Below are 13,744 nucleotides of genomic sequence, written 5' to 3'. Positions count from 1 at the left end.
AGTCCAGCTCCTTTTAAAAAAGGAGAGATAAACACTGGCAGATGGATGCACCTGGTGTCCTTTTCCCACATAAGGACACAGTTATACTCTTCTGAGTTACAGGAGAAGCCCTGTCCATTCCTGAACATCTGGCTGTGGGATTTGCTAGCTTCTCTCCCTCCCAGAACAATCATCCATCTCTGGAACTCAGTGCAAGAGTTAAAGAGACTGGTGTGACAAGCTCATCAATTTACGCATGCATGTTTGGTTATTTAGCTTTCTTTAAGCTGTTCCTAAATTGCTACCAGTATGAAAAAGTGAATGGTGGAAAGGGCACAGTGAACTGGAGTAAGTCTTATGACTATTAAAATATTGTCCATGTACTAAAGCAGTAGGAAACTAATTAGGATTCAGGATTTAAAAAGTGGTTCAATCTGTAGCATTTGCTAAGTTCAGGTGTATTTGGGGTATCATTGCTAGCAGGAAGTGTGATTTATTTTGCTCATTTGGATGTCAAAAGAAAGCGCCACAAAAGTATATTCAGTTCATAGATTTATAATGCTCCACTCCGGAACCTCGGAGTGGAGCCACCACTCCTCCAGATCGAGAGGAGTCAGTTGAGATGGTTTGGGCACCTGGTATGGATGCCCACTGGGAGGCTTCCTTTGGAACTCTACCGGGCATGTCCCACTGGAAGGAGGCCTGAGGCCAACCCAGGACACGCTGAAGAGATTATATCTCCCAGCTGGACGAGGAATGCTGGGGAATCTCTCAGGAGGAACTTGTTGCAGAGGAAAGGGAGGTCTGCTCCTCCCTACTCTCCATGCTGCCCCCACAACGCTCATCAAGAAAAGCGGCATAAAGGGGAAAGAAGGTATTAAGAAAGAGGAAGATATTTATAATGTCATCCCCAGTTATAGCAGCTTCAGAGGATACTCAGTCTTGATTCTTGCTCCATTCGATTAGTAGTGTGTTTGCTATTACTGTCCTGGTCTGTAGCATCACTCACCATTACAGCACTGCTGTTTTCAGTTTTACAGCTGTGCTGCTACCTCACTTCAGCAATGCACATTACATGGCAGATGCATCAGTAGCATCATTCACAAATGTCACATCACTCTTTACATTCCTAGCTACCAGGAACTTAATTTTATCATCGTGTACCAAGTATCTCTACCGCATCACTCATGGACATAGCATCACTGAAGTCAAGAAAAGCTACAGGTACTCGGCACCTCTAAAAATCAAGCCACCTCCTGAGATGCCTAAATGTGGGTTTAGATGCCTGACAGTATGACCCACATTTGTGAACACTGGCTTTTCTTCCTATAACACAAGGCTGGTTGGTTGTTGGTCTTTTTAAAGGTCTTCTCGGTAGATCCATAGGTCCTACACAGGGTACACCTCTACCCCGATATAACGCGACCCGATATAACAAAAATTTGGCTATAACGTGGTAAAGCAGTGCTCCGGGGGGGGCGGAGGCTGCGCAGTCCAGTGGATCAAAGTAAGTTCGATATAACACGGTTTCACCTATAACACGGTAAGATTTTTTGGCTCCTGAGGACAGCATCATATTGGGGTAGAGGTGTATTATTATTATATGCAGTAGCTAGGTGCTGATACCTATATTTAGAAGTCACTCATTTCCCTCAAGAAGGAGGAGTAAAGTTTCCATCCCTCTCCACCCCATTAAGGGCCAGACCCTTAGATGATATAATGGATGCAGCTCTATTGCCTGAAGTGACATCAGCTTAGGATCTGGCCCTAAATTATCAACTTCACTTAAGAGGAATCAAATCTAGTGCATTATAAGAGTGATATCTGGGTCTGGGAGGTGACATTTAAAAGAAACCACACACATGCCTTCTCCCTCCCAATGCACAGTACACACCTGGCCTCCTTCCCCCAAGGAGATTATTAATGGCAATGTGCTCAAAGGCAAACACTGGTGGTGTCTGAATTCTGATGCATAAAATACTTGTATTTATTATGCATTTAAACATAAAATGCAGAGAATATTGAAATGAATTGTAATCCAGTAAAAAATATGTAATATCCATCAGGTACAAGATGATTATGGGGCTATAAAATGCTGACCCCAGAGAATGAGAATGACAGATTAAGAAGAAGAGGGGAACGGATGGTGGCGAGAAAACTATCACCCAGTTCTCTCTGAGCTCAGCTTGGCTTGTAACATTTTGAACTGGACCTTAATGTTTACCTTATTGTTTACTCCTTTATATTATGCATTGGAAAAAATAATCCACTATAAATGTTATAATATTTCAAGCTACAAAACAACTTCATTTGCCATATACCAAGAAGTTAATAAAATTGAATACATGAAATTGACATATTATTGAACAAAATGACATTCCACAATCTCTTTCTTATTCTTTTAAGAATTTCTTGATTAAAACTGAGTATACAAGGAGTAGTACATGGATTCCTGGTCTAGTAATCCTTCTGTTTTAGAGGGTTCCGTACAAAATGCTACAAAATGCTGAGTACTCAGACTCTGACCCAGCAGTTCCACTGATTTCAACAGGACTATTCATATTCGTTATGTTACTTATGTGCTTCAGTGCTTTGGTGGATTGGGGCCAGAGTGATCAGCACCTGGCAGGTTCGAGCCCTAAGGTTTTGATCCTGCACACACTTTTGCATGCACTGAACTCCAGGGATTACTCACATGCCTAAAGATATTCACATGTATAAATGTTTGTAGGATTGGAGCCACAGGGCTCAATCCTCCAGACCTTATTGCCAGTCATAGGGCACCATTCTCCACTGCTTTGCACCTTGTGTAGTTATTTACATCTGTGTCAAGTGGGGGGTACCAGACTGCCAGATCAGACTGGGAGGGCTTAATTTCATTTACAAAAAGTCCCCTTTACAGGCACCTTAAAGAGAGTGTAAACAACAGTTAGAGCCACTTTAAGGCCCCTTTAACACTGCCAGAATGGTCTAAGGTGGCCTTCCTGCAACTGAAAATCAGGCCCAGAGCATTTTACAAGCAATTTGCAAAAATGGAAATAACTGTCACAAGGTGCAGAGCAGTGGCGAGCCAGGCCCATACTGCTTACTACCATGAGCAACTCCATTGTCTTCCAGAGAGACTCTTCATGGTAGCAAGCACTGGGCACAGCAGTGTTGGCAGGACTTAGCCCAGAGGCAGTACAGTGAAAAGAGAAGTTTATTTTAGACCATTTTATTTAGCCGAAATTCCAAATTATTTTGAAGCCTGTTTATTCTCTCTCAGCTGTTTATTGGTAGTGAACTGTGAAACTGCTGGGGCCAAACAGTCCTCAAAATTACACTGATGTAAATAAGGAGTAATTATTAAAGTCAATGGAGTCACACCAGTGTAAGAGTAGCATGAGAGAAGAACCAGGCTCCTGTACTGTCAGGACATTTTCTGACTTCAGGTGTCATGTGAGACAGAAGTTGCTCAAGAGAACAAACTTTGAGAGGTAGATGAATCGTCTTCAGCAGGGCGGGCATGTGTCACTCATCTCATGTGACACTCAGGCATTTGGCAGCCCTGACACACGTCCTTGCTGGGATGTCCTACATCCGGAAGAGTAGCAGGCATTCCTCTACACTTAAAGCTTTTGCGGGTGTAACAATGCTGGCTGGGGGAGAATTCTTTTAAGACATTTTTATACAGGCTAAAGCCCAAGCGCAGATGCAGGTAAGTGCTTTTGCTGGTTTGGTTATTTTGTTGGGGGGATCTGGAATAAGCTATTATGGCAAAAGCACTGAGTTCTTCGCTGGCATAAGCTGCATCTACATTAGGAGGGTTTTCTAGTTATAGGCAAACCTTTTCTAATGTAGACTAGGCTTCTGGAGTTGCTCTTCCCCTTTGCTAAGAAGCACTGAAGTACCTCTCAAATGGCCTAATTTCAAGGGACTTCCCCTATTTTAGTCCTCAGGTTACCTACATTCCACACAAATAAATAATAATAACTGGAGATATACCTATCTCCTAGAACTGGAAGGGGCCTTGAAAGGTCATCAAGTCCAGCCCTCTGCCTTCACTAGCAGGACCAAGTACTGATTTTTGCCCCAGATCCCTAAGTGGCCCCCTTAAGGATTGAACTCACAACCCTGGGTTTAAGCAGGCCAATGCTCAAACCACTGAGCAACCCTGTTGTTGTTTTTTAATTGAAAATTATTACATCAGAAATAAATAATTGTGAAAGTAACATTATGGAAAAAGTTATTTCCTGTACACTGAAGGAATGAATCCCCACCATTTTGCACTGCCAGAAGGAATAATTCATCTCTCTCATTCTGAATCTGTGCTGGAACTAGAGGTGCTGCCGCACCCCCTGGCCTGAAACAGTAATAACAAACACCAACATGGTTTCCATGGTTTCCATCATCAGCACCCCCACTATAAAAATTGTTCCAGCACCCCTGAGTCTGCGTCATACACTGCATCCCACATTTGAGCCTTGGGAGGTTAAGAGGTATGTGCTGAGGCACCTTCTCTGCAATATACCAGGCAGCTTCTCTGCTTCCTGCTGGAGCTCAGCCAGATAAACTGCAGGCAGCAGGGAGAGGGAAGCAAGAGGAGGAGGAGGAGGAGGAGAAGGACTTAAGGAAGTAGGGAGAATGCACAGGCAAGGTCCAACCTCAGTTAACACACACCCCCACACCTACACCAGCTATCCCAGGCACCTGCTACCACACCCAGCTGCCTTAGGCACTCCAGGCCAGCTCCCAAAGAATTGCTCAGCACTTTGCAGGATCAAGCTCTACATGACGAAGGGTTCTGCAGAAGCCATTATTAACTTCACCAGTGCCATTCATTCCTTCAATTTAATAATCTTCTCAGTTAACCTCTCTGTAATGAGAGCGACACATGGGAGTGCTTACAAGAAACTGAACTTTTATTTCCTGGCACCAGTCACAGGACCTGGGTCACAGTTCCAAAGTTAATAGACTTGGCAGAGAACATGGGTCAGTAGCTACGGACCCTTTATTTAAAATGTAAAGAAGAACAGGGCAGATTCCTACCTGACCTCTACAGACCAATGTGCTCTCACTGCTTTGCTCTGCTCCAGTGACACAAAGCAGCTGGAGTGTCCCTTGGAACTGGCTTTATGGCTTTATTCAGCTACACAAGAGAAAATGTGAAAGATGTAAATTTTTAAAACCCAGGAAATAAATAATATTTTTTAAAAATCTGGGGAAATTCCAGAAACAGAAAAGTTATATCCAAATCTAATTCAAGTCACTGTACGGAAACAATGTACATATCTGACACACTGTTAACAAAATAAAAACACTTAAAAGCAAGGGAACTCCTAGTTAAGGACGTCACAAATCTCACGCCATCCACATTAAAAAAAAAACAATCAACAACAAACAAATCAGCCAAGAGTTTTAAAACAAACAAACGGTGATTAAGTTTGGATGCTGCCGTTTTTGGAGACCCAATTTGAGAGGCCCTAAGGGTGTTAAAATTCTGTTCATTCATCTTCTGAAAAAATCAAGCTCCTTTCAAGTGTCTGAAGCTGGGCAGATCATTCTTACCAGATATAAGAGAGTCATCCATATTTCAGCACAACACCACTTTAACTCTCATTCAAGATGAATATTATCTTTCCAGCTGCAATCTCAAAATATAAAATAAAACAAAAAGCCCTTTGGTAAAAATTATATATGTTCAAATTAATGGCAGTTTCACATACAGTACTTTTTTGTTATGATTTCTAGGTTTTGCAGTTTTTTTCTTTTAACAACTTTCAAATTTTCTTTTGTGTAGCTCAAGGAAGACACCATTTTTTTATATTTAAAAAAGTATGTGTCATTCATTTGAGGCCCATACACACATAATTGTGCATGCAAAAATGCAGGGTCAGCTACGTGCCTCAATTGGCAAACATGTAAATACCGGCTTTACTTTAGTCATGCAAATCATCTAATTGAAGCCAAAGGACTGCTCACCTGCTTACAGTTAAGCATGTGCTTAAGCATTTGCAGCATCAGGGCCACTGAATTACATTTTCAAAAAACAACCTAAAATTTTTAGGAGCCTAAGTCTTATTTGAAAACTCAATAGGACTTAGGCTTCTGAGTGCTTACCTCACTTTTGATAATGAGACTTGGAGTGCTTGGGAATATTTTACCCCAAACTACCACAGTTTTACACATATTTTGTACCTGGTCTAGATTTTCTAGGAATGGTGTCTCAGGGAAAGGCCTAGGTGGCCCAGAAAGGTACAAAATTAACATTTCCCATGTCCTGATTATTTGCTATTTTTGCATTGGCCTGATCCACAGCACACTGGAGTTAGCGCATGTCTGACTTCAATTGGCTTTGGATCAAGCCACTTGAGAAATTCAAAGCCCCAGTGGCTTCTTCAGGAAGCCCTTTTCCTAATTGTAAGAGCTGGCTCATCCAGGCAAGAAACAGAAGCAACACCTTGTGATTTATGAGACCAATCACAGCTAACCAACACAGGTATAATTTCAAATAGCAAGTATCAAATACTCGCCGTGAACTAGTCTAGCTCTATCTACAAAGGAAAGGGGGAGAAAGAGACAAAAAGTTAGTCCCATAAATTCCAATGACAAATTGAGAAAATAGCAATGTACTTGCAGACAGTCCACAAGTAGAAAAAGCAGTTTAATTTTACTGACTAAATTATCTACCAAGAATTATTTGTTGGTCTCTAAAAATGGGTTTGTTTGATTTTCAGACATCCAAGAACATGAAATTCCATTTGGGGCAATACTACACACTCACTGTCCTGCCTTTGAAGGCTAGAATTAGAAGGCTAAGAAGTTACAGCTTATCACAAGATAACTGCTTCCAGCAAGGACTGTACGTGCTTTAATTCCCATAGGGGGGAAGTTATCACAGCTTAGGCAGCCCTGGTAGCCACACAATGCACAGCTCACAGAAGGTCAGCGCAAAGCAAGAAGAGTTACACTGGGCAAAATCAGAACAGTCTTTACAACATTTACCCTGCTCATGAAGCCTTGCAAAAGTCTACTCATTCACTCACCTGCAGTGATTTTTTATTTTATTTATTTATTGATTGATGGATGAGTTTAAATAGTTGTTCTGCATCATCATCCTGGTAAGGGTAGATAAGCAGATTTTACTCCTGGGCTGGTAAATTTTCACGACTGTTTTGCAAGGCTGTGTGTTGATGACCAAAATGTGGTTTAAAAACCCATGACAAATAACATGTTTTTAATTTATATTGTCCTTTTCACTTGAAGACCTCCAAGCGCTTCACAAATATTCATTAATTGACCCTTGCAACACTTCCCTAACATAGATAAAATAAAACAAGTATTATTATCTCCATTTTACTGACCAAGAAACTGAAGTAGCAAGATTTGGACTTCATTCTTCACTGCATTGCACCTTGTGTAGTCATTTACTCTTGTACACACATGGATATAAAGTGCTGTGGGCCAGATTCTCTGGTCCATCAAGTTCACTTTGCAGCATGTAAGAAGAGCAAAGTCAACAAACTGGCTAGAGATTTGGACTGCAGAATTCCCCCTCTGGAGGGAGAATCTCTGCTGATCTAAAGATGGTGGAGGTAGTGTAGACTGGGCTAAGGATGTGTATAAGGGGACGGGGAGCAGAATGTGTCAAGGGGCAGGAGACCCCACTAGCACAGTTTACACCTTTGGAAGAAGTTAGAGTAAACTCCCTGCTGCTAACTTCTGCCAGGGTTGGATGGATGAAGATCAGGGCATTACAAACGTTTCCCAGTGGCAGCCACTGTCTGCTAAGTACAAACTAGAGACAGAAATAATGGCGAATAGGAGCTTACAGTTCCAACTGTGCACTGCTTTTAAACTCACTAGTCATCTACATGCTGACGTGCTTTGCTGAATCAGAGCTGCAGGGACTTGTCCAAGGGCACAAGAGGAATCAATATTTACTTTAGTCCAGGTGAAAGCTAAAGCTGGTCAAAAATGGGGGGGAAATGCCAATGAATTTCCTCTAATCCATTTTTCTATCAATGTTTTCCAAACAGACTTAGAACCGATTGAAAAAAAATAGGAGTAGAGCAGTTAGAAATTCTACAAAACAACATAAATGGTCCATTTTGCTTGCAAATTTCAAACATTTTGAAATTTTCTAACCAGCTCTAATGAAAAACAAAACAAAACAAAACAAAACAAAAAAAATTTCAGGAGTTCCTGTTCCCAGTCTTGTGCTCAGACTATGAGGCTGAATTTCATTCCAAAATGATCTAGGAAGTATTATATCTGTGTACATGCTGTACAGCCACAGGGTATAATACACATTTGGATATGGTATATCTGTTGCTCTTCATTTTGGCATGCCGCGCTGTACGCTATGAAATACTTGATGAAAATTAAAGTCTACTCCTCAAAATGTTACATGTTTCACTGCTTGTCCTCCCCACCACGTGTGCTGTACGTTGAACAGATGGTGGAAATCAAGGGATAATTTTGAGATATTCTCTAGGTCATCCAGACGTTGTCAGCTTGATGAAGAAATTACAGAGTGAAATTCTATGACCTGTGTTATGCAGGAGTTCAGACCAGATAATCGTAATGGTCTCTTCTATGCATCTGTGAGTTGTCCAAACCTAACATTTGACCTAACTGTACCATAAAACTGCCACAGTTTCACTGAGATTGCCCTAAATAAATAAATAAATTTAAAAAAAATAAAAAATAAACCATTTCTGTCACAGAGAAATCCATACAAAGAAATAAAACATATATAATGGGCTTAATTCTTCTCACACAAGTTTTATACTCATGTAACTCCACTAACTTCAGTGAGATTACTCCCAATTCACATCTGTTTACATGAAAGCAGAGTCAGGCCCTGCACACATTAATCTCATGTTATTTGTTGCTCCCTCTGCTGGCCCTGCAGCAGCAGTTATCTGTGCAGACAGACGTCCAAACAAGAAAGTAAGCAGAAATAAGCAGGGTTCATTTCAAATTCTGCAACAAACTTAAGGGCTGGCAGGTGGAACCAGTGACTATCATATGGAAAAGGAAAAAAGAAATCCGCTAGAAAAAAGATGTTATTTTTAAGCATTGGAGAGAATGTTATGAATAAAACCGTCCATTGTTTAAAAAAATGCATAAGTGGTTGAATGAAAAGCAGATTTTAAAAAAACAGTTTAAGTTTAAGATTTGGGGGAATATTGCCAATAAAATATGGATTGGTAATGGGTTCTGGAATTCCTCACCTTTAGGTCAATTCCAGTCCCTGTCAGTAGAGATCCAAAGTTATTACCCTCTTCTGACTGTCAGGTCAAATTTGGCCCAAAATTTAGCATTTGCAATAATGTTTACAAAACCTGAGATAAATTCGACACAAAAAACATCACTGTGGTGAAATTAAGTCTGCAGGCACATATCTGAGGTTTGAACGCTGGTAAACAACATTTTCTAGGGTCTCATAGTTCCAGTGCACCTTGCTCAATTCACTTTAACTTTTACAGAAATGTTCTAATTTAGCCACAGATCTAACCTATCCATTTTGATTCCAATATAATCCTTTTTGCAGATTTTAGGGTTTATAATATAACAGAAACTCAAGGGCAATTATGGAATACATTACAGTTTCCATGATTTTTTTTAAACATTAGTTAAAACACTTTATAAACAAACTTTTCCCTCCGACATTTGTAAGTGAATCATTGCAGTCTTGCACTACTGTATGAGAACAAAGAGTGTAACTGACTAGAAAATGACTGGAACCAATGATGAAACTTATTAACCTATTTTAATTGGCCAAGCTGAGAGAAATGCTAAAAGGAAACAGTTTACATAATGAAAAGTAGATTTGACTTTTTTTTCAGCTCTAATAATCAAGGATGTTGTCTGAAACATAGATAAGGAAAATTGAGACAAAGATGATCTTGTGGCTAAGGCACTGGACTGGGACTCAGGAGATGTGGGTTCTGTTCTTGGTTCAATTTCTGTCTTTGCCACATACCTATTGTGTGACCACGGGCCAGTCATTTAATCTCTCTATGAGTAAGTTCCCTGGTATGTAGTTGTGCAGTGCCTAGCAGAATGAGGCTCTAGTTCTTGGCTGGGTCTATAGCCCCTACAAGAATATAAATAATAACAATACTAAAACTGTCTTTTGAAAATATATGATTTTTAACTTGACTGTCCATTTAATGCCCCCAATTCTGAGAGGCACTGAACTCCTGGGCTATGATAAGCAACTTTCATAGGAGATGAGGGCACTCCTTACTTTACAAAAAGAGTTCAGCACCCTTCAGGATCAGGTGTAATATCAGTAAGAGGATTTGAGGTGCTTGGCTGAAGGGCACTATTGATTGCCTATAAAGATCCATGTGCATTCATACACAGATGCACAGTGATTTATTTCCATGAGCCCTAATGCTTATTTCTTAAGATATGAAAGTACTACTGAAAGATGGAGTCCAGCACATGTGAAATTAAATGTCATAAATATTTAGAGTAATTCATAATTGCCTGGTAATACAAAGTGATAATGGTGGCTATATTGTCACTTTAAGTAGCTACTGCAAATGAACTTATGTAGTACTTTATTTCTGCCCCATGGTCTATGTGACAGAATGGCTGGGTTTTCATAATTAGTATTAACATAAAAATTGCTAGACTGTTGATCACATGATTTTACTACAGCTACCCATGCAACTGTCCCAGTCTACAATGGCCAAACAGAGGTGGCTGTCCAAAGGTTGCTGTAGCAACAGCTATTTAGGAGTTAGATCACAAGATGTGAAGACGATAATTACTGTTAAATGAAAATATTTCACAAACTAAATTCCACAGGCACAGCGCTGGACACTAAGAGCATTGTTAATTATCAGAGAGGTTTTTGTGAAATGTTCACATTAGCATGGAACTAAAAAATGACAGAGAAAATACTTTAATGCAATTGCCTTTCACACTAAAGGGGGCTTGTATCGGATGTATTTTATTTTAATCATTAACCTTTTCGATTACCAAATGCAATACTCTAATTGGCTGAGACATGGTCCTGTTTTTTTGACATCTACAGATGAAAAGTGCTATACAGTGCAAAAGTATATTGTATTATCATTATGATTTTATTACAATAGAGTAATGTCTCCTTTACACTGGTGTGAGATCACGATCAGTCCCCTGCTCTTGATTTTGTCCATGGTTTGTAACCCTTATCTGGCAATTCCAGTTTTTCCTTCCTTTTACCCATCTTATCAGTAACCTCTGCTATCATGAGGAGAATGAGCCCAAACCTGGTCTCACTGAAGTCAACAAGAATTTTGCCTCTGACCTCCCTGGAGTCAAGACTTGGCTCTGCATCTTTTCTACCTCCTGCTCCACAAATGACTGCACTAAAACCAGTTCCTGGGTATTGCTGCTCACCACTCAGTTCCCAGACACCTTCTGCTGCCAAACATTTTTTAATATTTTGTTAATTTATATTTTCGGTTGAGTGTGCATGTTTAATACTGGCTGTGTCTCCCCTCTTGAAAACCACATACAGCTCCCAGTGTAATCCCTCTTTCTCATAAATTTACGACCCTAAGGACAGTACGCCTTTATTACTAACTGCATCGAGGAATGCACCACACTGCACTCTACCGGACACAGCTGCTGATCCTCCACATCCGCTTTACAATAACTCATTCAGCATCCAGACTCTCCATTTCAAATTAGTTTAGCGATGGGGAGGAGTACGAAGGATAGCAAGGGTGAAAATCAAGGGGACTAGAACACACACAATGTGCCACATCCTCACTAACTGTTATGATTAAGTATTTATATTGCAGTAGCACCTACTGTGTTAGGCACTACATAAACTTATCAATGCACTATTCTGCACACAAATCAGTGGTCTCACCCCTCTTCCTAGCAAAGATTTCACAACAGATGCCATAGTGAAGCTTCATGTTACTAATGCTTTGGAGGTCACTATACCAGGGTTCAAAAAAGAACTAGATACATTCATGGAGGGTAGGTCTATCAATGGCTATTAGCCAAGATGGGCAGGGATGGTGTCCCTAGCCTCAGTTTGCCAGAAGCTGGGAATGGGTGACAGGGGATGGATCACTTGATTTCCTCTGGGGCACCTGGCATTGGTCACTGTTGTAAGACAGGATACTGGGCTGGATGGACCTTTGGTCTGACTCAGTATGGCTGTTCTTATGATAACTGATACCTACTTGTCCCTTTATATCCTTATGAATGGAAGACAAGATTCATGTAAGTGGGTTCAGTTCCTGTTGATTTCAATGAGAGTTACACCCACTTATGCCAGGGATGAATTTGGCCTGCAGACTTATATTTCTTTTATATTCTAAAAAAAGAATAATGCAATGGATTTGATAAAATCTCAAAGAGAAAAAGAAGGAGACAGGCAAAGACAGAGTTCAGAGACTAAACGCCGGTGTTGTGCGTATGCCAGTCTTCACTTGATCCATAACACCTCAGTGAATGCAACACAGAGGAGAGAGAAAGTGAGAAAGAGACACAAAACACATACCAGGTTTAATTTCCAGAAGCTTCAGCCTGGAGTCCTCAGGAGGATGTAAGCGTCTCTTTTTGCGCCAGCAGCGAGCAGGATATGTGTACAGCTGACCTGGGGCCAGTCCTGTGGGTTAAAAGCAAAAAATGAATGTGGTCACATTTGCATTTGTAAATCCCCATTATTTTCTCTAGCATCTCTGTTTCTCCATACCCAGTATTACCATACTAGAGGGTTCAATCCTGCAAGGTGAAAAGCAGCTCAGGCAACTGAAGGCATTCGGCATCCCAGAAGCAACTCAGCATCTTGCAGGATCATCCCTACAGAGAAGCCACATGTATCACTAACATATTTCACTCTGTGCAGGGGTTCACTGCAACCAGAGCTCCACTTAAAAAAAAAAAAGAAAAAAGAAAAAAGAATTATAATAGATAGGATGGGAATGGCTTTGACACCATGGACACAAATGGTCATTTTTTAACAACTTGACAATATCAAACCCATGTCAATAATGCAGAACAATCCTACCATATGGTGATAGCTGAGTGGTCTAAGCCAGCCTTGCATAACAGCAAAGAACATTCACCAAACCAAGAACAAAATCTACTCCCCAAACCAGATGATCATAATTAAATTAATGGAGATATCCTATCTCCTAGAACTGGAAGGAACCTTGAAGGTCATGAAGTCCAGCCCCCTGCCTTCACTAGCAGGACCAAGTACTGATTTTGCCCCAGACCCCTAAGTGGCCCCCTGAAGGATTAAACTCACAACCCTGGGTTTAGCAGGCCAATGCTCAAACCACTCAGCTATAACTGACACCCTACTTCCTTCTGAAAACTGGGCCATCCCAGTTGCTCACCCAAAATAATAAGCAAATCAAATTTGGCAAGTGCAGCCTCAGTCTTCAGTCTGAAATATGGAGACTCCTGGAAAATAAAGTTCAAATCCCAGCAGGGTCAAGCCACCCTTTATCCTCTTGAGGCAGCTAAACTGAGCATCAAGAACTTAACTGTGGGATGGGAGGGGCTTTTGGAGGAGATCCTGAAAATACAGTTCTTGTCTGCCCTGCATGGATTGACACCTTCTGTAAGAATGGGGGTTGGCTCAGGTGGCCTTAGCAACAATTTCCCTTCCCTGTTATGCAGTGCGACAGTTGTTACACACCCTATCTCAAAGAATACTGCATTTCAGTGGGTTGTGTATAGTCTATGACTAGCTTTGGAAGGAAAAACACTGTGAATTACTTAGCTCTTCTATTAGTGCTTGACATACTTCTTC

General features: G+C 40.8%; 1 protein-coding gene across 18 annotated transcripts in view; it reads right to left on the bottom strand.

Annotated features, from left to right (window-relative positions):
• Positions 1-13,744, bottom strand: part of DPF3 (double PHD fingers 3) — a 246,937-nt gene that overhangs the window by 96,256 nt on the left and 136,937 nt on the right. For all 18 annotated transcript variants that reach the window (XR_005597648.1, XR_005597650.1, XR_005597649.1 and 15 more), the window contains one exon: positions 12,482-12,589. Coding sequence is in view for 15 of the 18 variants with exons in the window: in XM_039535057.1 (XP_039390991.1) it covers positions 12,482-12,589 (108 nt within the window). In the remaining 3 variants the exon portion in view is untranslated. The remainder of the gene's footprint in view (positions 1-12,481; positions 12,590-13,744) is intronic.

This window comes from Mauremys reevesii, linkage group 4, assembly GCF_016161935.1.
Source record: "Mauremys reevesii isolate NIE-2019 linkage group 4, ASM1616193v1, whole genome shotgun sequence".
NCBI lineage: Eukaryota > Metazoa > Chordata > Testudines > Geoemydidae > Mauremys > Mauremys reevesii.
Note: the sequence above shows the minus strand (reverse complement) of the source record. Positions and strands in the feature narration are given on the sequence as shown.